A 26,213-nucleotide genomic window follows, 5' to 3' on the forward strand; every position below is an offset into this window, starting at 1 on the left:
AATGACAACAAAGACTTTATTGAAGAATCCCTACTGTTGGCCAATCACCAACGAAGACTTCGACTCCGAACTTCAGCTTGCCTCCAGAAATAAATGTGTGCGCCCGAACAACTGAAAAAACTCTCAACAAAGTCCAAAACGAACAAAAACGTCACAAAATGTCATCATAATATTTGCACAAACTCTACCGAACTGTTTCGGCTGGGAAGCATGCGGACGCCTTTCTGCTAGTCGATGTGTTGCTTCCTGAATGCACATTTCTCAAGCTCTTTATTTGAATCACACTCAAGCTCTACAGTCCAAACATTAAGTACAAAATCTACTGACAATCTTATTTTCAGGGGAACATCGATAGCAGCACTGTTTGTACTGACAAGTACCGTAGATGGAAAGCCAATATTTTGAAAGGCCATTGAACAGCCTCGATGGCTGTGTTGCTAGGCAACCTCACCTCCACTGTCTGTTTGGCCGGGTGGTTCTCCTGACAGAGCCGATCGGCTGTTTCCTGCAGCGAGTGCATCACTTCCTGTTTCTCCTCCAGCTCTGACCTCATTTCCTGAGAGAGGATGACAGAGCATTCAGAGGAGCACCCAGGGCAATATCTGTGTAAAACTGTCTAAAAAATGTGTATTCTCTCTGTGTGTGTGTGTGTGTGTGTATCTTTCCCTGTCCACTCACGGCGTATAGTTCTCTCTTGGCATTGACATTTGTATTGTTTTGACTCCAGTCGTAGGCCAGTTCCTCCTCTTCTCGCTCGTTGAGCCAGATCAGCTCCTCTGTACAGTGACACACAAACGCATGCAGGCTCTCCAGGCAGCGCAGACGCCATGACGAGTGTTCCTGTGAAGACAGGGGATGGGAGGTGGTAATGTTACTAGGTATTAACTCTATACGTTTACGAAGAGTTTTAGGTTATTTCAGAGGCATACAAATATACGCACACTCTCTCTCTCACTCCCCAGTGAACTCCCTGCTGTGGAGAATCCATTTATTTGTACAGGGCTGATCAAGGGGCTGTGGTAGAAGCAGGTGCTTCTTCCAGCTGCACTCGGTCTTTCTTAATGCTCGCTAGCTTCTCTGAGCCTTTAGCTAGCGCAGTCACACCCTGATGGGATTAACTGAGAATGTGGGCACACTGGGATGCACACACACACCCTACATACATACATACACACACACACACAAAAAAGTCCAACCACTCACCAGCAGTTTGCAGTATTGATGCTCTAGCTTGGCCAGAGTGTCAGAATAACTGCTCCTGAAGTTAGGAGAGACTTTCGTCTGAAGAGAAAGAGATATCAAAAGCTTAGTAAGACATTATCTGGCTCTTTCTACTAGGTTCGTGAGTGTCATGTTGTTATGTACTGTATATGCACAGGTCCTTTCAGTGTATGTTAATGTCTACTTACAGTATATGTATTAGTATGTACAGTAGATCTTCAAGTGCCTAAGAATGTGTGTTTTAGAATGTATGCGTGCGCGTGCATGCACCTCGTAGTTGCGGGCCTCCTTCAGGCTGTGCAGTAGTTCCTCCGCGGCAGTGTGGATGTTGTGGTGGTCCTGGAGGTTCTGCTCTACAGAGGGCAGGTCTGCCCCCCACTCGGCACGCTCCAGCACCTCCTAACACACACACAATCACTTCTACTCATCCTTCCCTTTTCCCGTCCATCCATCCCTCCCTCCCAGCTCCCTCCCGCCACCTATCAATCTCTCTCCCTCCATCTCTCCATCTCCCTCTCTCCCTCCACCTACCTATCAATCCCTCTCCCTCCATCCCCCTATCAACCCCTCTCCCTCCCTCCCTCCATACCCCTTCTTTCTTACCTGTGTCTCCTCCACCCATCCCAGGAGCTCATAGATGAACCGGAGACTTCCTTCGTCCTCCGAGGATGACATGGCCACCAGCTGAGAGCGGGACATGGGTCTCCTGAGCAATACTGCCCCCAGCAGGGTCTGGGACCCCGTGGACAGGGAGAGACCACTGTCGCTCCCCCGTGGGGCCGTACGGTCTCCCCCAGTCACTGGGGAGAAGTGGCCCTTCTTGTAGACGCTGGAGCACTGGAGCCGGAGAGAGACCAGCTCCTCTTGTAGACAGGACACTCTGTGGAGGAGGAAAACAAACGTGTTAAAAAATACATTTTTTTTTTCCTGTGACACACTGAATACACAAATTCAGTCAAGCTACTCTTCAGATGCGACTCAAAAATGCATCAGCCACGACTCGACATTGGGCCTCCACTGTTGCTCCACAGAACATATCTTTTGTCAAAACACAGTACCGTTGTGGTGTCACATTTACACCTATGCAGTATAACCAAGCCTAATTTATATGCCCTTTAGCTGACGCTTTTATCCAAAGCGACTTAGTCATGCGTGCATAAATATTTTACGTATAGGTGGTCCCGGGAATCGAACTCACTATCCTGGCGTTGCAAGCAGATTGCATACAATTATTTGTCCATACACACCCCCTCTCCCTCCACTGACCTGAAGGCGAGCTGCTCCACCTGGTAGTACTTCTCGTCTCTGAGGATGTTGAGGTCCAGGTTGAGCTGTCTGATCAGAGCCTCACAGTCCTGCAGGTACACCCCCAGCTCCCTCTCACAACGCACCGCCTCGCCACTCTCCACCAGGGACATGTCCTGATGGAGGGACGGGGGAGGAGAGTAGGGTAGAGGGAGTGTGGGAGAAAAGGAAGTGATAAATGCTGAGGAAATTAGTGAGACACACACTACATCATAGTGAAAATGGCATGTAGCTACCAGGCCTGGGGTCAATTCGAATTGAAGGAAGTCAATTCAGGAAGTCATTATAAATTTAAAATATAAAAAATAAATATCTTCTACTCCTCAGTTTATTGAGAAGTCATGAAAATGGATGCAGTTAAAAAAAAAGTTATTTAAGAGAGAGAGAGAGAGAGACAGAGAGAGAGAGAGAGAGAGACGGAGAGAGAGAGAGAGAGAGAGAGACGGAGAGAGAGAGAGACAGAGAGAGAGCGAGAGAGAGAGGGAGAGAGAGAGAGAGAGAGAGAGAGAGAGAGAGAGGGAGAGGGAGAGAGAAATAGAGACGGAGAGAGTGAGAGAGAGAGAGAGAGAGTGAGACGGAGAGAGAGAGAGAGACGGAGAGAGAGAGAGAGACGGAGAGAGAGAGAGAGAGAAAGAGAGAGAGAGAAAGAGAGAGAGAGAGAGAGAGAGAGAGAGAGAGAGAGAGAGAGAGAGAGAGAGAGAGAGAGAGAGAGAGAGAGAGAGAAATAGAGACGGAGAGAGTGAGAGAGAGAGAGAGAGTGAGACGGAGAGAGTGAGAGAGAGAGAGAGAGAGTGAGACGGAGAGAGTGAGAGAGAGAGAGTGAGACGGAGAGAGAGAGAGAGACGGAGAGAGAGAGAGAGAGAGAGAGAGAGAAAGACCGAGAGAGAGAGAGACCGAGAGAGAGAGAGACCGAGAGAGAGAGAGACCGAGAGAGAGAGAGACCGAGAGAGAGAGAGACCGAGAGAGAGAGAGACCGAGAGAGAGAGAGACCGAGATAGAGAGAGACCGAGATAGAGACCGAGATAGAGACCGAGATAGAGACCGAGACAGAGACCGAGAGACAACGTGAGACAAAGCGAGACGGAGAGAGAGACAAAGACAGAGACACAGGGATAGCATCACTCACGGCCTGTAGTGTGTTCTTGGCCAGGGTGAGTTTCTCCTCACAATCCAGGGCCATGTTCTGGATCTTATTGGCCATCTGCAGCAATAACTCCAGTCTGGAGGAAGACACACAGTATCAGCACAGTGTCACAGAGTGTCAACAATCTCAAAACACTAATTTTGTGCGTCCGAAATGGCACCCTATTTAGTATATAGCGCACTACTTTTGACCAGGGCCTGTTCAAAAGTAGTGCACTATATAGGGAATAGGGTGCCATTTCATATGCAGCCAGTGTCTATGGAATGGGTTTACTGTATAACCATAACAAACTTGAAAAACAACCTAAATGAAAAATAACATTCTACCAGTTAGGCCTCAAGCACAGTGGTAGTGATGTTTCAGACTAAAGTATCTACAAGGGCGACGTTTTCACAAAACAAAAGAGTACAGATCTGTGCAAAATATAATGAGACTTACTGTGTTTTGTGCAGAGATCTGTGCTCTTGCACCATGAACATGTAGCCCTAAGTGATGTCTGTAGTACAGTGTCAGGGTTAGTTTAGTGTGCTGCGTATGTCTACACAGCGAGCCGCAGGGCCTTCTCTTTCTAGAACTACTGGTATAAACTAACTCTAACAGGAGTAGTTTGGGTTAAAGACGGAATCCGCAGTAGGATGAAACAACGCCACTGTTGTTATTGTTTTTGTTGCCAAGCTGAGAAGCGTTGTACAGCATAACAAAAAAAAATATATATATATATATCGCGCTTGCAATGATGTCCGAGTGGATAAAACAGTCTTTGCTGTTTGCAGTAACTTCTGTTGTTGTTGTAATATCTCAAATGGACGTGGCTGTTTCACCATTAAAGATTCCAGCTTTAAGGTTAGGGTTAGTTATAGGGTTAAGTAGGTCTGTGTTGCTGACCTCTCCATAGCGAGCCGCAGGGCCTTCTCTCTCTATGACTACTGGTATAAACATAACTCAAACACTCGCAGCAGTAGTAAGGGTTAAGGTCAGGGTTATGGTCTCGCTGTGCTGACCTCTCCACAGCGGGCCGCAGGGCCTTCTCTCTCTCCAGCATCTCCAGGATCAGTTTTCCCCACTCTTCTTCTAGGTCGTTGGGGTGCAGGCCCTGGGGCAGCTTGATGCGCCCAAACTCCATCCATACCTGTGGAACACAAACATATCATTTTTACTTCTATAATACATATTCTTTACTTTTACATACAATATAACAATTATAAAATAATTTGAAATTCGGAATGTCGTGTGCAAAGTACATGATTTCGAGTGCAAAGGACCCAGGTCTTGAAGTATAAATATTTTGGATGCTTGGTGTTGGGAGTCATCATAAAGCCATTGATCAGTAGTGTCAGCAGGGCAGTGGTGACATTAGGAAAGAAGAACCGAGGGGCAATGAAAGAGGATTTGATAAAGGAGGAATTATAGTTTGTTGTCTCAAGGCAGTGGCATGGGGTTGAAATGGCCTGGTGCAGAGAACAGGGTGTTCGATCACACACACAGAGAGAGTACCCCGGAGAGACTCATGATGCACAGTGTGGCCCGCTCGTGGTGGCAAAAACCAGGTCACCTCTTCATATCCTTTCCTCTCTCTCTCTCTCGCTCCATGTTTCCGTTTTTTACAAGACTCATGCCAGCCTAACATGCCATAATATGATTTGATGTTGAAATGAGGGGTAATGATACTTTAGTATCTGCCTGGGTATTTCGCTCAATCTCTCTCACGGTAAATCAGTGTTTACCATCAATGTAGGTTTGCAGTTTCTGCTGTAATTGTATAATGCTGGTCGTCGTTGAGTAGTCTCAATATGTTTTACAAATCAAAAGTATCCCTCTCTTACCTCCAGCAGTTTGTAGAGGTGTTCTATGTGACTCTTCTCCATCTCCTTGGCAGGGATCTCTGTCTCTTTGAAATGGACGTACTCATTGTAAAGTGCCTGTGGGACAGTGACAGGGTATTGACAAAAGGTTAGTTATCTTTTTTTTTTTTAGATCAAGCAGAAAAGTGTTAATAGTTATCTGGGCCCGTATTCAGAAAGCGTCTCAATAGTAGTAGTGCTGATCTAGGACCAGCCCCCCCCTGTCTATATAATCCTATTCATGATGATCTAAATCGCTAAACTGATCCTAGATCAGCACTCCTACTCAGATGCTCTATAAACATTGCCTCCCTCTCTTTCAACCTATCCTTCCTTCTCCTCCATTCTCTTCTTCCCTTCTCCCTATGTTATCCTCTTCTCTCTATCACCACCCTTTCCAACTCCCCCATTCCATTTCCTGTCCCTTTCTCTCCCTCCCGCCCCCTCAGCACCTTGAGCTCCACAGGGCTCAGTGGGAAGTTCTTGTTGGCCATGAGGGCCGTGTGCTGCCGGCTCCACTGGAGCAGCGTGGAGAAACGAGACCGGTACTCTGCCCAGCGGTGGTCCACCTCCTGATAGAGAGAGAGGGGGAAGGAGGAAGGGAGAGGAGGAGGGGGGAGGGAAAGAGAGAGACAGAGAGAGATAGAAAGAGAGGGAGGGAGTATCAGACTAGTTCATTGACAGTCAGCTATCAATATACTTCAATGGCTGACTGCGATCAATGCAGTTCATTATTGGCTCCACAGCTTTGGCAACATGATGTCACACAGACTGACCAACTGTACATTGATACATTAACACTAGAACGGCCACTGCTCATTTGTCAGAATTTTTCAATCACAAACAGAAAAACAAATTTCTATCACAAAAAGAAAAGTATTTAGAGCCTTTTTACTGTTGTTTTTTTCACACCTATTCAACCTGCCAAGACAATGTGCTGTAGGACATTGGTACCCAGCCAGGCGGTAATGAGTCTCTCTCCTCACTGAATGAATGAGAAATTGGAATAGGAGATAATTGTGCACCTTACTTCACAATTGAATTGAAATTAGGGCTACAGTTGAAGTCGGAAGTTTACATACACTTAGGTTGGAGTCATTAAAACTCGTTTTTCAACCACTCCACAAAATTCTTGTTAACAAACTATAGTTTTGTCAAGTCGGTTAGGACATCTACTTTGTGCTTGACACAAGTCATTTTTCCAACAATTGTTTACAGACAGATTATTTCACTTATAATTCACTGTATCACAATTCCAGTGGGTCAGAAGTTTACATAAACTAAGTTGACTGTGCCTTTAAACAGCTTGGAAAATTCCAGAAAATGATGTCATGGCTTTAGAAGCTTCTGATAGGATAATTGACATCATTTGAGTCAATTGGAGGTGTACCTGTGGATGTATTTCAAGGCCTACCTTCAAACTCAGTGCATCTTTGCTTGACATCATGGGAAAATCAAAAGAAATCAACCAAGATCTCAGAAAAGAAATGGTAGATCTCCACAAGTCTGGTTCATCCTTGGGAGCAATTTCCAAATGCCTGAAGATACCACGTTCATCTGTACAAACAATAGTACAAAGGTATATACACCATGGGACCACGCAGCTGTCATAGCGCTCAGGAAGGAGACGCGTTCTGTCTCCTAGAGATGAATGTACTTTGGTGGGAAAAGTGCAAATCAATCCCAGAACAACAGCAAAGGACCTTGTGAAGATGCTGGAGGAAACAGGTACAAAAGTATCTAGATCCACAGTAGAACAATGTAAATGTAAGTCCTATATCAACATAACCTGAAAGGCCGCTCAGCAAGGAAGAAGCCACAGCTCCAAAACCGCCATAAAAAAGCCAGACTGCGGTTTGCAACTGCACATGGGGACAAAAATATCGTACTTTTTGGAGAAATGTCCTCTGGTCTGATGAAACAAAAATAGAACTGTTTGGCCATAATGACCATCGTTATGTTTGGAGGAAAAAGGGGGAAGAACACCATCCCAACCATGAAGCACGGGGGTGGCAGCATCTTGCTGTGGGGGTGCTTTGCTGCAGGAGGGACTGGTGCACTTCACAAAATAGATGGCATCATGAGGAAGGAAAATTATGTGGATATATTGAAGCAACATCTCAAGACATCAGTCAGGAAGTTAAAGATTGGTTGCAAATGGTCTTCCAAATGGACAATGACCCCAAGCATACTTCCAAAGTTGTGGCAAAATGGCTTAAGGACAACAAAAGTCAAGGTATTGGAGTGGCCATCACAAAGCCCTGACCTCAATCCTATAGAACATTTGTGGGCAGAACTGAAAAAACGTGTGTGAGCAAGGAGGCCTACAAACCAGACTCAGTTACACCAGCTCTGTCAGGAGGAATGTGCCAAAATTCACCCATCTTATTGTGGGAAGCTTGTGGAAGGCTACCCGAAATGTTTGACCCAAGTTAAACAATTTAAAGGCAATGCTACCAAATACTAATTGAGTGTATGTAAACTTCTGACCCACTGGGAATGTGATGAAAGAAATAAAATATGAAATAAATAATTCTCTCTACTATTATTCTGACATTTCACATTCTTAAAATAAAGTGGTGATCCTAACTGACTTAAGACAGGGCATTTTTACTAGGATTAAATGTCAGGAATTGTGAAAAACTGAGTTTAAATGTATTTGGCTAAGATGTATGTAAAATTCCGACTTCAACTGTAACTGAATGATAAGGAGGGTGAAGAGGTTGATTTAATTTAGAAAGACAATGGTGTAATGATGAGTTTGTGTTATGCCTATTTATCAGCAGCAAATAATTTGACCGCGCGCCTTGGGGGTTGACACCATTCTCTAAGTTTTACTTGTAAAAAGAAACTGTTACAGGACTGATTTATTTACTGTAACTCTATAACTAATCACATTTTTTGTAAGGAAAATGTACTATGTGTTGCTCAACGTGATGAGCGGGAAACAAACGATGCTTGTCAGCCTGCACCACCGGCCCATCGAAACTACATCTAAACTACATCTAAACTACATCTAAACTACATCTAAACTACATCTAAACTACATCTAAACTATATCAAAACTACATCTAAACTACATCTAAACTATATCAAAACTACATCTAAACTACATCTAAACTATATCGAAACTACATCTAAACTACATCTAAACTATATCGAAACTACATCTAAACTATATCTAAACTACATCTAAACTACATCTAAACTACATCTAAACTACATCTAAACTACATCTAAACTACATCTAAACTACATCTAAACTACATCTAAACTATATCAAAACTCATTTCACACATAATAAGTGACAAGATTAAATTGACAATAATCTGATGAGCATATTCTCAGTTTCTATTACACTTACCTTTGTCAAATAACTCTCATAATTCAAGAGGTGCAGCTCTATTTCCAAATGTCCCTTTTTCCAAGAATATCTGTGTTGTTCATGTATTCAGCACATGACCACTCTCACGGCAGCATTGCTCTGGCTACTAATCAAAAACTAGTAACATAATAAACTTAAAATGTAAATATGCTATTCTGTCATCAATGGATGAATGGGCAATAGAAACCAGATAGAAACTAATAATGGTGCATGTGACTTCACTGAACTGAATGATGAGGAGGGTGAAGAGGGTGATTGAATTTAGAACAATAGTGTAATTTTTATGAAGAATTGTGGGCGGTCTAATTATTTTATTATGAAATGCTGGAAATGGTAAATCATTTCCCATGGGAGAGTCAAATCAGACACTGAGTACAGCATACAATGTGTGTAGTTTACAATGGCACGCCGAACCAAACGAATGGATGCACTGACAGCATTGCAAATGCTGCAGAATTTAGACGAGTTGGAGTCGGATGGAGGATCGGATATTGAGCTTGAAATCGACGTTGCTGATGAAGAGTCTTGATCTGAATCTGATGTTGACTCGGGGCCTCCGCCTCCGATGCCTGAACCTTGCCGCAGAAAAAACGGATGAACTCTAAGCATTTATTGCACTCTTGTATGTCCGCGGGGCATAAGGCGGAAAGAGCATGGATGTGGAGTCATTTTCGTCAGATAGGGATGGGGTGGACCTTTTCTGAGAGACCATGCCACGCAACCGCTTCAGAGAGATTATGTGACACCTGCGGCAGGTGTACACGAAACAAGGCCCATGTAAACTATGTGCAGTGCAACCGATTTGTTTGTGGGGCTTGCTCACACAAAGCCCCGAAGCTGTGTGCTGACTGTGGACCCAAAGCATAAAGAGAAGACAGGATTGATTCATGCGTAAAGGCACGCGTATAAGGGCACAATACAGTGTCCGATACAATCAACAAATTACTTGTCATGAATATACAGTATTTCCACAAATATTGATTTATGCAATTCATCCTTTATAATGTTTCATGCACTGGTGCTTTTGTTTAGGAATACTGCAAATAATTTCACCTGCGCATCTGGCTGGTTATATTATTATTATCTTTCTACTTTGTCAAAAGAAGCTGTAACTGGACTTCATGAATTACTATCTCTATTACTATTCAAATCTACAAATAAAGTTGATCAAATGGGGTGGCAGGTAGCTTAGTGGTTAAGAGCGTTGTGCCAGTAACCGAAAGGTTGCTGGTTCTAATCCCCGAGCCGACTAGGTGAAAAATCTGTCAATGTGCCCTTGAGCAAGGCACTTAACCCTAATTGCTCCTGTAAGTCGCTCTGGATAAGAGCGTCTGCTAAATGACTAAAATGTAAAATGTAAATGGATTACACTAATGTTCTTATTGTAAGGGAAATGAAAATAGGCTTTAGACCTACGTATTTTCTAGGACTTTGTAGAATTATACAAAATAATATATCCTTTACTCTATCTAAACAAATAACTATTGTTATTTTTTACATGTATATATTTCCACAAATATTTCTTCATTCAATTAATCCTTTATAATAGTTTATGCACTATTTATAAAGCGTTGGTGCTTATGTTTGCGGCACCTTGCGGGTTGATATGCATCTGATGCATTTGCTCGCAACATTCTCTAGCGGGTACTGATAGGCTGAAAGGCCAGGCGGTTCTAATGTTAATTACATTAATAGATGCTAATATTAATGTGGAGAGAAGTAGAACATACATGTGCTGCGATGCCCTCTGCTCCCTCTGGGATCTTGGGGAAGGCATCGTAGATGGAGGAGACGTATGTGATGACCGACTTCTCATCTGGAGATGGAACGTCCACATCTAGAGAGAGAGAGAGAGAGAGAGAGAGTGAAAGGAGGAGATGGGGAGATGAAAGGTGGAGTGGAAAGGTCAACATGACGGTAGGGAGACCGAAGAAAAAGATAGAGGCAGACCAACAGAACACAGAGGAACACAGACAGTATCATGAAGTACACTGGTCTCACGATCCTAGGCCTGTCAACACCGTAGAACGGCTGGAGTCGAGGCTAGAAGTACACAGAAAGACAGACAGACAGACAAGTAGGCGGACAGAAACACAGACAGGCAGTTACCTTCAGCGTCCAGAAGTCTGGTCACCCCTAGTGACTCGGCGATCTCAAAGGCCTGCTCCAGGTTGTCAAGGTTACTCTGCTGCGCCACCACCTCCATGTCAATCAGGTCTGGCCTGGAGACCACCAGAGAGGGAGACAGGGGGGTCAGAACTGAAAGTGTGTGTGTGTCTCTCAGTGTGTGTGTGTGTGTGTATACCTGAATCGGTGGAGCAGGGCGTTGAACATGCGTCCGTCGCTCCAGGAGGAGGAGAAGTTGGTACAGCGGAGGCCAGGCCAACCCTCTGTGGCCTGCTGGCTCCATAACAACAGCTTCTCCTTAGCCGTCAGGTCCCCTGACTCACCACTCACATAGATCTCTGAGATCTGGAATACAGAGGTGAGGATAGGGTTAATATGGGAAACACATTATGAATACAAACACACGCTCCACACTCACATAAATCTCTGAGAACTGCAGAATACAGGGGACATGAGGGGGGGGGGGGGGTTCATATAGGAAACACTCATTATGAATACACACACACCACTCACATAAATGTCAGATCTGGAGAGGACAGAGGAGAGGTGAGGGTTATTGAATATGGCCTATAAATATTGGGATGACTTTGCTTGGATCCATCCATAAGTATTGGTATAAGGTTCCAAATATGACATATTCCATGGTGAAAGGATGCCTGCTCTTACTGTATGGTAACAAAAAATGTGATATGAAGCCTACAACAACTGGCAGAGAAGCATACCCTTTCCATTTAGGGGCAAACATTTGGTATTTTATTAGGATCCCCATTAGCTGTTGCAAAAGCAGCAGCTACACTTCCTGGGGTCTACACAAAACATGAAATAATACAGAACATTAATAGACAAGAACAGAACTACATACATGTTTTTTTAAAGGCACATGTAGCCTACCTATCAATACATACACACAAACTATCTAGGTCAAATATGGGAGAGGCATTAATTATACACTACATTATCCTATCTCATATTCATACCATTGTCCTACTATCAGACTGTAACCTACAGCGTGCATTAATTACACCGTTTCAAACATATGGTGTCTTTAGTCATGACTTAAATTAATGAACCATCACCGTACCCATATTTCACACAAACAGAAACATTCGTACACACAAGTACATACAAATACACACACACACACACACAAACACAGTCAGCAGAAAAATATATCCACATGCTAGTCGTAATACAGACTCTTATATCTGGGAGTCTTTTATTCACTTTGATTCAACTTGTCATCCTTGTTCCTATCCATCATCTTCTTTGGCCTTTAGCCCGAGCTGAGTGAAGCCAATGCTCTCTGGTATTGTGTCATTATTTTTCTCCTTCAGTCTGTCATTATTCTTCTTTATGTCTGGCCAGCTCATTAGCCTGTTTTCTCACCACAATATCCCCCTCTCCCACCCTCCTGTTTTCTCACCACAATATCCCCCTCTCCCACCCTCCTGTTTTCTCACCACAATATCCCCCTCTCCCACCCTCCTGTTTTCTCACCACAATATCCCCCTCTCCCACCCTCCCTCATTTGTTTCTTTTTTTCTGTCTCTCCCCTTCTCTCCATTCCTCTCCTGAAGTCTCCTTCCCCTTCCATCAGTCGGTCACGTCGGCTTGTCTCAGAAACTGCCTTGTTTTCATCAATCCGTCTCTCCTTCACATCAATCTGCTGTTTTACGCCGCTTTTCTTTTTGGAGGCCAAAGCGCTGATACCCCTTTGACCATCCATCCTCCACCCTCCTCCCCTTTTCTACACTTTCTTTCATCTGTTCCGATTGACAAAGGGTGGCTGATGTATATGCTGTATCTGCCTGTGCCTGGTTCTTGTCATCACTATTCCTCTGTCATCTCTTCTTCTCACTCCCCGTCTTGCACTCCTCCTCCTTCTCCCTGACTGTCTCTCAAGTGCTAATATAGAACAGCATGAAAGTCCAGTGAGTGCCAGAAGACTGCAGTAACAGCCAAAAGAGAGGGAGAGAGAGGGGGGTAACGAAGGAGAGGAGGAATGGCTCTGAAATGAGAGAGAGAGAGCCAAACCAGGCCTGCATAAACCAATAAGGCAAACACCTGTGTGTAACCCAAAACACTGCTCCTCTGTGTCGTGAGCCTCTTCCAGTAAAGATTATTAAGGCAAGGCAATACATTACAGGGCCACTCCATTAATTGGACTCTGGCTGAGCCCTCAAGTGACTGGCAATAAACAGAGCACAGCACAGCCTCACTCTACCATTCTACACCAAGGTACTGTACAATCCTATGTAGCTCTGTTGTCCCCCTGCAACCCATAACCTGTTTAGAATACTGCAGCTGGTGATTCGACTGCATCCCACATACGTTTGCGCTGCCCAATTTAAATCTTCATACATAATTGCCACCTTCTCATGGACATGCTTGTCATAAATTCTGATCCAGGTATAATGAGTAATACGGTTGTTTCGGGTAACATATGGTAGCGATTTTACGCCGTCAAAACAAGGCACATAGTGTTAATTAGCTGGTGACATCATGCTTAAGTCAGACACTAACAAACACTAACAGACAGACACACCGACACGCACACAAACACCGACCCGCACACAAACACACACCGACGAGCAGCTAGTGACCTGCTTCCACCCAGGAGTCATGATACATACCAATACAGACACACTATTAACGCTCTTTAAGATGGCTAATCCTAGGATAGGGTGTGTGTGTGTGTGTGCGCGCGCACGGACTCATTCTCTCACCGTCTCATGTGATTCTTAGGTGCCTTTACACACTCACAGCTTCAGAGACAGAAAGGTAGTGCTATCACCATTGACTAGAATGGCTATAAAAGCTAGGCCTATATAACACCTACTGTACACTGCTATGATACACACTAGACCCCTGGGGCTCAGAATAGATTCCATTTAAAAAAGGGTCCTTTGAAGTAGCAGGGGGTAGGGAGGGGCGACGGGAGAGAGAGGGATGGATGGAGAGAGAGTGAGTGAGTGAGAAAGAAAATGGAGGATAGGCAGGGAGAAAGACGAGGACACATTTAGTTGATGGGGAGAGGGAACGAGATGGACAGAATACACCAAATACATAAAAAGAGGGGATAGAGGGAGGGAGAGCGAGAGGGAGAGAGAGAGAGAGGGATGGATATAAAGTGTTTGGAATCCCCCCCTGGGGCTAGATGCAGCAGTATACTGTTGATGAATGTGCATCTGAAATCCCTATTTATTCAGATGAGGGCAGCCCAGACATTGCCAAAAAGGCAGCCGTCGCGCACACACACACCCACACACACAGAATGAAAGCTCGAGAAAGAGCCAGAGCCAGGACTATTGATCATTACCTGGCTAAAACGCTCGTAAACGGAGACCGGGCTCTAAGCACCTGCGTGTGTCTTGCTTTCTCCGTGACTCGGCACCGTGCGTCAAATGAGACACATAGGCCCAAAGAGAACATAACATCATGCATACCGTCACAGCATACATAATATACTGATGGCCGGGTGCTACACATCGGCAGCCATGAAGTGAGTTTCCTGCTTTCAATGTAAAGTGCTTTGAGCAAGAAAGGTGCTATTTCAATTATCTACCAATTAAGGGGCATTATCGGTAACAGTGAAATGGTCACCAGCAACTGTGGGGTTAAAGATCTACAATATAATTGGCATAGAAATGGAATTACTAGAACCGACATTACCATTCAAGTTAATGTAATTCTATTCCTATGACAGTAGGTCCTTCTATTAAACAGCTTATTGTGATGGCGCTCAAATGAGGCCATTGAATCCCCCCCCCGCCCCCCCCCCCGCCCCATTCTGTGAGCCGTATGATCTCATAAACCGATACATCATTGCAAAATAACAAGTTTCAGTATGCTGTCAGGAACAATGCCATTTGAGGCAACACACACACACACACACACAGTCAGAAGTAACAGAGGAAAGAGTGGGTGGTGTGAGGAAAAATAATGAGTGATGGAGAAAGAGAAAAGAGGGAGAGATGCAGAGAAGGTCTGTGCTGTGCTGATTAGGCTCTGGGGACAGACCCAGGAAGGATGAGAAGATGCAGATTGCCTTCCGCAGGGCTGATAATAACCAGGACACACACACAAACAAACACACACAGAGAGGGACACAAAAGCAAAAATCATCTCTCTCACACAAAGATGTGGCACTAGTATACAAGACATAAAAGGGCAACACACATTCATAAATATGCTCTCCCGCCCTGATCCTGGACAAGCCCCCAAATATGTGCAGCCTACATTTCCACTTCCACGAGTAAGAGAGAGAGAGGGAAAGAGAGAAAAATGCCCCTGACCTGAGGGAACTGCTTTGTGGGGACCTGGGGTGGAGATAGAGGACTGTCCGTTGCAGAGTCCAGCCCCTCTCTGGAGCGTTCCCAGTCTACCTGGATGGCGCCCCCTGCCTCTGGGGAGGTTAGTGGGAGGTCGCTGGCATAGCCCGAGGACAGAGGGTCCTGTACCGAGGGTCCCTCGACTTTCGTAGTTTCCTGGGTCCCTATAAGGTTGGTAGTCATATTGGGACCTGAGGTGTCCATTTTGTCTCTCCTTTGGGTCAAGCTAACCCTGCCTACCTGGGTGGAGCCCCCAGTCTCTGGAGAGGTGTGTTGCAGATCGCTGGCATAGCCAGAGGAAAGAGGGTTCTGTATTAATAGTCCCTCTTGGACCAGTGCTGGTTTATCCAGACTGACGTCTTTGACTTTTACAGTTTCTTGGGTACTCATAAGGTTAGTGGTCTTATGGGGACCGGAGGTATCCATTTTGTCTCGTCTGGTGTCATCCTCAGAGAGTTGTACTTTGAGGATGTTCCTAGCCATTGGGGACTGTATTGAGGCCCCTTCTTGGACCTGGGCTGGTTTATCCAGACTAAGTTCCTTGCCCTTTGTAGTTTCCTGGGTACCCATAAGGAAAATGGCCCTGGCATCCATTTTGGCTCTCCTGCTGTCCTCCTCAGAGAGTTGTACTTTGTTTCCAGTCACTGTGCCTTCCTTGACTTTTGTAGTTTCCTGGGTCCCCAGACGGTTAGCGGTCTTATTGGGACAGGAGGCGTCAATTTTGGCTCTCATGATGTCCTCCTCAGAAAGTTGTACTTTGAGGATGTTCCCAGTCACTGGGGATAAGGCTGGAGGTTCGGCACGTACCTCTACCTCTTTGTCATGGTAACTGTCCCCTCTCCAAACCGGGGACCCAAAGTCACTGGGGTAGACTGTCCTTACAACACACAGCAGGCCCCCCACCTCACGAATGTGGACCACCCCTTTGCGATCCTTTTCCAGAGGGGTGTTAAAAGCAACCCCTAGCGTCCCTACTACCCCACCCCCACCTTCATCCTCCACCTCCTCTTTCTCCTCTTTTTCACGTTTATTTTCTCGTTCCCTGTCTTTCTTGGGTCTTAGTATGCAAGGCCTCTCCAGGACCCCTTGTTCTCGCTCCCTGACTTTGCAGACCTGACCCCTGCCAGGGGTGGTGTGCACCTGGGATGGGACAGCTGGGTCTGCGGTCGGGTTGGGGTCCTCACTGGGTTGCCCATGGCTGCTTGGGGCCTCTATGGTACTGCTCGTCCCCCCTTCCTCACTCCCAGCTCTGGGGTAGGACACCCTTCTCCACACTGGGCTTGGCTCAGGGGAAAGCACTCTGCTACCACCCAACCCACCCATGCTGTCACTCGTGGAATCAGCACAGAGAGCACTGGACAGGGGCAGTCTGGATTGAGTTTGAGCATGAGGCACGGTTAAATTGGTGATTTTGGCTCCGATGTCACTCATAGTGTTGAACGACGCTGTGGTTGCCTCCGTGACAGTACCTTTGTCCTCTTCCTCATCCTCCTCATCCTCTGGTATGTTGCTTATCCTTATGCTTTCCACTTCCGAGCCTACCGACGACCCTCCTTTCTGGTGCTTCTTTCCTTTGCGTTTCCGCCGGAAGCGGAGCCGCCGTTTGGGGTTTGGGGACAGTGGGGGGAAGCCGTGTCCTCCCTCCCTAGGAGGCCTCACACAACCCATAGAGCTCCCCATCTCAGATGGAGAGAATGATGGAGGGAAGGGAAGAGGGGCAGAGGAGGCAAAAATAGAAAGCAAAACAGAAGTGCTCAGTTGGACAGGCAGATAAGAGTAGCAGAGAGTGACGGACGAATCCAATACCAATGTGACCCCTGCTCTCGGTGCGACGTTAGCGATAGCAGGTTTAGCTCTGGTAGCTTGCCAGGAGCATAGGAAATGACAGAATGAAAGAGCGAGGACGTGGGCTCGTCACTTTCTCACAGTGTCTGGTTCAGTCCACCCGGCCGAGGTGCTTGCTGCAGGCTTGCGTGTCACAGCTCTCGTCTCTCCGTAGGTGCTCCTCTCCCCTTCTCTCTGCACCTGTTGCCTCACTTCACACAGGCTCAGGCAACACCATGGTCAGCCCTGACTGCTCTTGCTCGCTCTCCAAGGCCCCCAATGTCGCTACGCCTCTATGGGCAGGTCACAGACGTCCCAGCAGGGTCCCAGCACTCACTTCAAGGACAACCGAGGCAGAAACATGTCAGCAGACTAAGCACAGCGTAAGAGAAAATCGATTTGGCTCAGGCTTTGGTAGTTCAGTCATCTAAGGTTTGGCAGGTGAGAACGAAAGTCAATGTGGCTCATACATACTACATGTTGAATGAGGCTAGGAGAGTTTGTGGTAGGAGACGGTGAGTCACAGCACTGCAGATGTGTCCATTTCAGCTAATCAGTCATTTCGCGCACACAACGTGTGTGTGTTCGAGTAGTCCGTGGGGTCTCTGCCGTTGCCTGCGATGGAATCAGTGCTTGTCTCATCTCATATCTGCAATTTCTTAGAGTGTGTGTTGCGAGGGAGCTGCAGTGCAGACACACACAAATGGACACATACTCTCACACATGCAGTGTGTCTGACTCAGTGCACATCATCCCAGTCGCTCGGCAGCGGAAAGAAAACTCACGTCATCTGCAATTCTGCTCTGTTTCCGCCACCCTGCACACATACACACACGCAGTTTGTTTGCAATTGGTTTTCCCTGTAGTTCCGGGGGTACTGTAATCCAAGTACTTTCCTGTACTATCCTGGCTCGCCTCCAAGTATCCAGAATCATATATTATTAATACCTCTCCGCTCCTTCGATAATGTTATTGCTATCAGCGCCTTAACGGTCAACAAAATTCATAGTAGTAGCAGTGATAGCTTTAGCCCTGTAGTAGCTGGTGGTGTCCCATTCTGCCGCGGCAGCATGCTAGTATCCACTATCCAGATTGGAGATTGGCGATAGTGGACAGTCAGCCAACACTCCGACAGCTTGTTAAAAACCTCAATCAGAGCCTCGACGGAGGCGGCTCAGACTCCTCGCCATCTCCCACGATCCCCCCTGTTCATCGAGTCGCTGTGTCATGTGATGCTTGATATCCTTCAGTTCACACGGTTGTTAACCACAGAGAGGTCTTTGTTGTCTTAGTACGAAGGAAACCTCCTGGGGGCGTTAGATGAGCGTTAAGTCAACTTTATGGTGCTGACTTGGAAGTCTCCAGGTGATACGGGTAACCATGGAACCAGGAAGAGAGGTGATGAGATACTGAACTGTAGGTGTCCTGCATTATCCTTCGTCGACAATCCTTCAATGACTGCAATCACACATTGCATTAGGAGTGGTGAGATACCTGTAGCGTTGTCTCATAGAAAAGCCAGACAACTCTGGTAGTGATTCCTGTAGCTTTGTCTCTGGTACTGTACCAGGTTAAAATCCAGAGCACGTCGAGTTAGGGAGTAGAGACTCCCCCTTTAGCTTTCCAGACGTCACGTGGCTCCCCTCTGGATAGCGGCCTTGCTCTTATCCTCCCTCCCACGGAGGATTGCTGGGAGATCGTGCTGGTGGCTGGTGCTATCCAATCACTAACCCCTCAGTCCGTCTCTATCCTTGTCACTGTCTCTCAGCCAGGCAGGCTTTTTCCGTTATCCCTGCTGCAGTCTTCGTCGCGACACTGCTCCAGTATACACGCTCATCCAGGTCTGTATGTGTTCCCAGTATGAGTCCACAAGCGTGCATGCAAAGAGGGTCTAGTTGCAGACAACCAAGCAGATAGACAGGCGATTGGTTAAAAAGGCACTCCCTCTCCACTCGTTTCCTCTGGTCTGGTCTGGTCCGGTTAATCAAATTACCAGTGGTGGCTGGGCTAGACTACAGAAGGCTAGGCTACAGGAGGCTAAACTGGGTTAGACTTTGTGAGGGTAGGTCCAGTGTCCCCAGCTATAGCTGTCCTCCTGACGCTGCCTGCAAACGAGCAGCTGACTGGGTAAGGCAAAGGCAGATGATAAGTCCAGTGGTCTGGAGATCCTTGGCTGGTTATAGAGAGAAATGAAGGAGGAGAGGGGGATCCGGATGAAGGGAGAACAAGGTCCCCGTCAGACAGGCATGGTCGGATTGATCCAATTTATACGGTGTTCCTGGGAGAGAAGTGAAATGTGTGTGTGTGTGTGTGTGCAGCTGAAGAGAGAGCAAGGGTGTGTGTGTGCCTGCAGGGCTGAGCGATCCTCTGATCAGCTGTGTATGTGTGTGAGTGTATGAATCCTCTATGTGTGCATTTGAGCCGACACCCGTAGATCCAGGGAAAGCCGGGAGACACAGTAACAGCAGGCAGCCTGTATTCCTCTCGCTCTCTCGGTGGCTTCTCTCGTTTGTTCTCTCCCTCGCTCGAAGGCAGCGACAGAGAAAAACGCTTTATCTTCAGGCTGCTTGCAGCTTCACAGCCTGCTGCTGCTCTAGCTCTCTCCTGCTCTCTTTCCCTCCCTCCCTCTTTTCTCCTCCTCCTTCTATCCGCTTCCTCGTGGCTCCCTCCCTCCCTCCATCTCGCTCTCTCTCTCTGGCACACTCTGCTGTTTGTGAGCTCCGAGGTCTTGGTGTGCCACACACACACTTGGAGCCCGAACAATATGTTTGTTTTGGTCTGATATGGATTCCGATTTTTGGGGGGACAAAGCTTACCGATATGATAAATCCGCCAATAGACTGTTTTATAGCTGGGAAATTAAAAAGTGACATTTTTCCACACGTTCTTATAAATTGTCATCCGAAACAGCAATTGTCCAAGAAATATGCTTCAAATGTTAATTTGTTAAATTGTGACAATGACATCATGAGAATGGCCACAAATGATCAGATATGCATGAGATTTCCTTACAATATTGCATCCGATTTATTGAATATTGGTGAGATATATAGATATATATACACACACACACAGTTGTAGTTGGAATTTTACATACACTTAAGTTGGAGTCATTAAAACTTGTTTTTCAACCACTCCACAAATGTATTGTTAACAAACTATAGTTTTGGCAAGACGGTTAGGACATCTACTTTGTGCATGACAAGTAATTTTTCCAACAATTGTTTATCAAACAGATTATTTCACTTATAATTCAGTGTGTCACAATTCCAGTGGGTCAGAAGTTTACATACACTAAGTTGACTGTGCCTTTAAACAGCTTGGAAAATTCCAGAAAATGATGTCAAAGCTTTAGAAGCTTCTGATAGGCTAATTGACATCATTTGAGTCAATTGGAGGTGTATCTGTGGATGTATTTCAAGGCCTACCTTCAAACTCAGTGCCTCCATGCTTGACATCATGGGAAAATCAAAGGAAATCAGCCAAGACCTCAGAAAAAAAATGGTAGACCTCCACAAGTCTGGTTCATCCTTGGGAGCAATTTCCAAACACCTGAAGGCACCACATTCATCTGTACAAACAATAGTACGCAAGTATAATCACCATGGGACCACGCAGCCGTCATACCACTCAGGAAGGAGATGCGTTCTGTCTCCTAGAGATGAACGTACTTTGGTGGGAAAAGTGCAAATCAGTCCCAGAACAACAGCAAAGGACCTTGTGAAGATGCTGGAGGCAACAGGTACAAAAGTATCTACAGTGGGGCAAAAAAGTATTTAGTCAGCCACCAATTGTGCAAGTTCTCCCACTTAAAAAGATGAGAGAGGCCTGTAATTTTCATCATAGGTACACGTCAACTATGACAGACAAATTGAGAAAAGAAAATCCAGAAAATCACATTGTAGGATTTTTAATGAATTTATTTGCAAATTATGGTGGAAAATAAGTATTTGGTCACCTACAAACAAGCAAGATTTCTGGCTCTCACAGACCTGTAACTTCTTCTTTAAGAGGCTCCTCTGTCCTCCACTCGTTACCTGTATTAATGGCACCTGTTTGAACTTGTTATCAGTATAAAAGACACCTGTCCACAACCTCAAACAGTCACACTCCAAACTCCACTATGGCCAATACCAAAGAGCTGTCAAAGGACACCAGAAACAAAAGTGTAGACCTGCACCAGGCTGGGAAGACTGAATCTGCAATAGGTAAGCAGCTTGGTTTGAAGAAATCAACTGTGGGAGCAATTATTAGGAAATGGAAGACATACAAGACCACTGATAATCTCCCTCGATCTGGGGCTCCACGCAAGATCTCACCCCGTGGGGTCAAAATGATCACAAGAACGGTGAGCAAAAATCCCAGAACCACACGGGGGGACCTAGTGAATGACCTGCAGAGAGCTGGGACCAAAGTACAAAGCCTACCATCAGTAACACACTACGCCGCCAGGGACTCAAATCCTGCAGTGCTAGACGTGTCCCCCTGCTTAAGCCAGTACATGTCCAGGCCCGTCTGAAGTTTGCTAGAGTGCATCCAGAAGAGGATTGGGAGAATGTCATATGGTCAGATGAAACCAAAATATAACTTTTTGGTAAAAACTCAACTCGTTGTGTTTGGAGGACAAAGAATGCTGAGTTGCATCCAAAGAACACCATACCTACTGTGAAGCATGGGAGTGAAAACATAATACTTTGGGGCTGTTTTTCTGCAAAGGGACCAGGACGACTGATCCGTGTAAAGGAAAGAATGAATGGGGCCATGTATCGTGAGATTTTGAGTGAAAACCTCCTTCCATCAGCAAGGGCATTGAAGATGAAACATGGCTGGGTCTTTCAGCATGACAATGATCCCAAACACACCGCCCGGGCAACGAAGGAGTTGCTTCGTAAGAAGCATTTCAAGGTCCTGGAGTCTCCAGATCTCAACCCCATAGAAAATCTTTGGAGGGAGTTGAAAGTCCGTGTTGCCCAGCGACAGCCCCAAAACATCACTGCTCTAGAGGAGATCTGCATGGAGGAATGGGCCAAAATACCAGCAACAGTGTGTGAAAACCTTGTGAAGACTTACAGAAAACGTTTGACCTGTGTCATTGCCAACAAAGGGTATATAACAAAGTATTGAGAAACTTTTGTTATTGACCAAATACTTATTTTCCACCATAATTTGCAAATAAATTCATAAAAAATCCTACAATGTGATTTTCTGGATTTTTTTTCCTCATTTTGTCTGTCATAGTTGACGTGTACCTATGATGAAAATTACAGGCCTCTCTCATCTTTTTAAGTGGGAGAACTTGCACAATTGGTGGCTGACTAAATACTTTTTTTCCCCACTGTATATCCACAGTAAAACAAGTACTATATCGACATAAACTGAAAGGCCGCTCAGCAAGGAAGAAGCCACTGCTCCAAAACCGCCATTAAAAAGACAGACTACGGTTTGCAACTGCACATGGGGACAAAGATCGTACTTTTTGGAGAAATGTCCTCTGGTCTGATGAAACAAAAATAAAACTGTTTGGCCATAATGACCATCGTTATGTTTGGAGGAAAAAGGTGGTTGCTTGCAAGCCGAAGAACACCATCCCAACCGTGAAGCACGGGGGTGGCAGCATCATCCTGTGGGGGTACTTTGCTGCAGGAGGGACTGGTTCACTTCACAAAATAGATGGCATCATGAGGAAGGAAAATTATGTGGATATATTGAAGCAATATCTCAAGACGTCAGTCAGGAAGTTAAAGCTTGGTCGCAAATGGGTCTTCCAAATGGACAATGACCCCAAGCATACTTCCAAAGTTGTGGCAAGAGTGTGTGTGTGTGAGAGAGAGAGAGAGAGAGAGAGACAGAGAGACAGAGAGACAGAGAGACAGAGAGACAGAGAGACAGAGAGAGAGAAATGCAAAAGAGCCTTTGCACCAGTTAAGGATCCATCACTTTCATTGATAAGCCTTTTTAACACACAGGCTCCAAGACGTGACAACCTTGTCTCCCACATAACACAACACTGATGCAGTATGGTCATGTGGTTTGTTAAAGCCTTTACACTGTACTCTCACACACCTTAGACACTCAACATCTCACTGTGTGTGGGTGGTGGACTGTGCGAGCAAACACACACACAACGAACACACGTGTCACAAGCCCACATTAAGGAACCCCCACCCACATCAAGAAAACACACACACGGACCTGAGGCTTTGCATAGCAGCATAGAGCTCTACCCACAGCCCAAAAATAAATACCAATAGAAACATAATAAATACAGAGTATTCTCCAGTGATGATAGATAGGCTACATTGGTCCAATCCACAGCTCTTCCATTACCCCCACAGTGGAAAACAGACACTAATCAGGTCCCTGAGGCCTTCAGGCCTTCCCCATGGCTATGCTATAATGGGCTGGAAACCTCCAACTAGCTACCTGAATCCCATCACTTGACCCCCTCAGGGAACCTATACTGTACTGGACCAGCTCCATTAGAGATAATCATATCGCAAATGAGAGTATTTTATCAGGCAATTCTTTCTGTCACAACATAATTAGCATTTAAAGAGAATATAGGTTGTTAGCTGATTTGAGGTCAGTTTTGATGTTTCGCCTGTAAATGACAGAGATTTGGAAATATATAGGGTAAGCTGGTCCTAGATCTGTGCTTTGGTAGGGTCAGTTGGGTCATGATGATGTATTTTGTATTAAAGGTTCTTCAGGGGAAGAATTACAGAAGCATTAATTAAAAGAGCCAGACTAGAGTGGATTAGCCAATCGCATGCCGCCACAGCTCAGGAGAGGCAGGGATTGTGAGAGGGAGTGCAGTAGGCTGAGAGCATTGTTAGTGTGCCAGGTCATCTATGATGCTGGGATAAATGGTGACCCCAAGGGGTGAAAGAAAGGAGCTGCAGCCAGCCTTGCACCACTGTTGCATCAGGGCAGATGTAAGCCTACTGAATTGACATAGCACTCAGTGGCGTGTATTCATGGATGCCAAGCGAAGCCAGGCTTCCCCAAATATTTGACCAATCCAATTTATAAAATAATTTCTCTGTGTTTTCATAATTTTCCATCAATTCGCAAGTGGCTGAATCTCACCGGAGAAATAATCCAAGTGAAGGAAACAGCGCCCCTCTGTCTCAGTATGTGTACCCAATGTATCTGATGCTGTCTTGACCAAACGGGTATAACATGTTGCCGCCGTAGCATTTGATTGATTGATGGCAGCAAGAATTTGGCCTCCCTTGATAAAAATAATTAGCCAATCAGCGTTGAGCTGAGCTCAACTGTGGGTTGTCCTGGTGCAGCAAAACGCCCCCCCAAGGGAGGCCAGTTTGGATTTGGCTTCAGACCAATCAAATCACTTCCTAAGCAAATGTCATTTTCAGAAAAATGTGGCTGTTTCTGGTCAGCTTGTGTTGATGTCCTGCAGTAGCTAGTTTGCTAAATCGACCCTTTCCTAAGCCATGGACGGAGATGGGGATTTGGACTTGTGGTTTTTACTTAATTCTCTGCACAGGCCAATGATTATGATTGCGATTCTGCTCTAAGAATACATTAATATGTTGTGCCAGTGGCCTGAGATGATTGAAATTCAATATGTAGCCTAGATGTAGCCTAGTAGCTAGCTAGCCGGTAGCCTATGACAACAAAAACTAGAAGACCTTTTGCCAACATGAAAGAGAGGAGGATGGCATTGGCGTTCAACTAGTCTACAAGTACGGTGAATCAAAAAATTATAATGTACTTGCGCACACACACACACACACACACACACACACACACACACACAATCAGTCCCATGGACAGACATTATATTTAGTAACATTGATTGTACTAAATTGTTTTTGGTATCTTTAAGTTTGTTTTCAGTATATTAAACAAAGCATACAGTCAGGTCCATAAATATTTGGACATTGACCAAGTTGTTATTATTTTAGCTGTCTACCACACCATATTGGAGTTGAAATTAAATAATGAATATAAGCTGAAAGTGCAGACTTTCACCTTTAACTTGAGGGTATTTACATCCAAATCGGGTAAACGGTGTAGGAATTACAGCACTTTTTATAATTGGCTGCTCAGCTGTTCCATGGCCAGCGGTGTGTTATTCCCTCATTAGTTCATTTACAAGGAAGCAGATAAAAGGTCTAGAGTTGATTTCAAGTGTGGTATTTGGAATCTGTTGCTGTTAACCCTCAATATGAAGTTCAAAGAGATGTCACTGCCAGTGAAGCAAGCCATCATTAGGCTGAAAAATCAAAACAAACCCATCTATAATAATAATAATAATAATAATATGCCATTTAGCAGACGCTTTTATCCAAAGCGACTTACAGTCATGCGTGCATACATTTTTGTGTATGGGTGGTCCCGGGGATCGAACCCACTACCTTGGCGTTACAAGCGCCGTGCTCTACCAGCTGAGCTACAGAGGACCACTGAGAGATAGCAAAAACATTAGGTGTGGCCAAATCAACTATTTGGTACATTCTTAAAAAGAAAGAACGCACTGGTGAGCTCAGGAACACCAAAGGGCCCTGTTGTTGCTCCTGTTGTTAAGACCACGGAAAACAGTGGATGACAGAATAATTATTTCCCTGGTGAAGAAAAACCCTTTCACAACAGTTGGCCAGATCATGAACACCCTCCAGGAGGTAGGCGTATCTGTGTCAAAGTCAACAATCAAGAGAAGACTTCACCAGAGTAAATACAGATGTTTTTTGGATTTCTTCACGTTCTATTGTGTTACAAAGTGGGATTAAAATGGATTGAATTGTCATTTCTTGTCAACAATCTACACAAAATACTCAAGTCAAAGTGGAAGAAAAATGCGAACATTTAAAAAAGTTTAATAAAAATGCAATAACTAAAATAGTCGTTACAGACGTATTCAGCTCCCTGACTCAATAGAGAAACACCTTTGGCAACGATTAAAGCTGTGAGTCTTCTTGGGTAAGTCTCGAAGAGCTTTGCACACCTGGATTATGCAATATTTTCCCATTTTAAAAATTATTCAAGCTATATCAAGATGTTGTGGGGAT

General features: G+C 45.3%; 1 protein-coding gene across 1 annotated transcript in view; it reads right to left on the reverse strand.

Annotated features, from left to right (window-relative positions):
* macf1a (microtubule actin crosslinking factor 1a) overlaps positions 1-26,213 on the reverse strand; it is a gene marked incomplete at its 5' end in the record, with an annotated part of 244,075 nt that overhangs the window by 108,990 nt on the left and 108,872 nt on the right. The window contains 13 exons of the mRNA XM_084152246.1: positions 452-556; positions 679-840; positions 1,204-1,281; positions 1,492-1,620; positions 1,825-2,101; positions 2,488-2,642; positions 3,653-3,746; positions 4,672-4,799; positions 5,494-5,589; positions 5,964-6,083; positions 10,627-10,733; positions 11,006-11,118; positions 11,202-11,368. Of these exons, the coding sequence (XP_084008372.1) occupies positions 452-556; positions 679-840; positions 1,204-1,281; positions 1,492-1,620; positions 1,825-2,101; positions 2,488-2,642; positions 3,653-3,746; positions 4,672-4,799; positions 5,494-5,589; positions 5,964-6,083; positions 10,627-10,733; positions 11,006-11,118; positions 11,202-11,368 (1,731 nt within the window). The remainder of the gene's footprint in view (positions 1-451; positions 557-678; positions 841-1,203; positions 1,282-1,491; positions 1,621-1,824; positions 2,102-2,487; positions 2,643-3,652; positions 3,747-4,671; positions 4,800-5,493; positions 5,590-5,963; positions 6,084-10,626; positions 10,734-11,005; positions 11,119-11,201; positions 11,369-26,213) is intronic.

This window comes from Coregonus lavaretus (assembly GCF_964263955.1).
Source record: "Coregonus lavaretus genome assembly, chromosome: 3".
NCBI classification, from domain to species: domain Eukaryota; kingdom Metazoa; phylum Chordata; class Actinopteri; order Salmoniformes; family Salmonidae; genus Coregonus; species Coregonus lavaretus.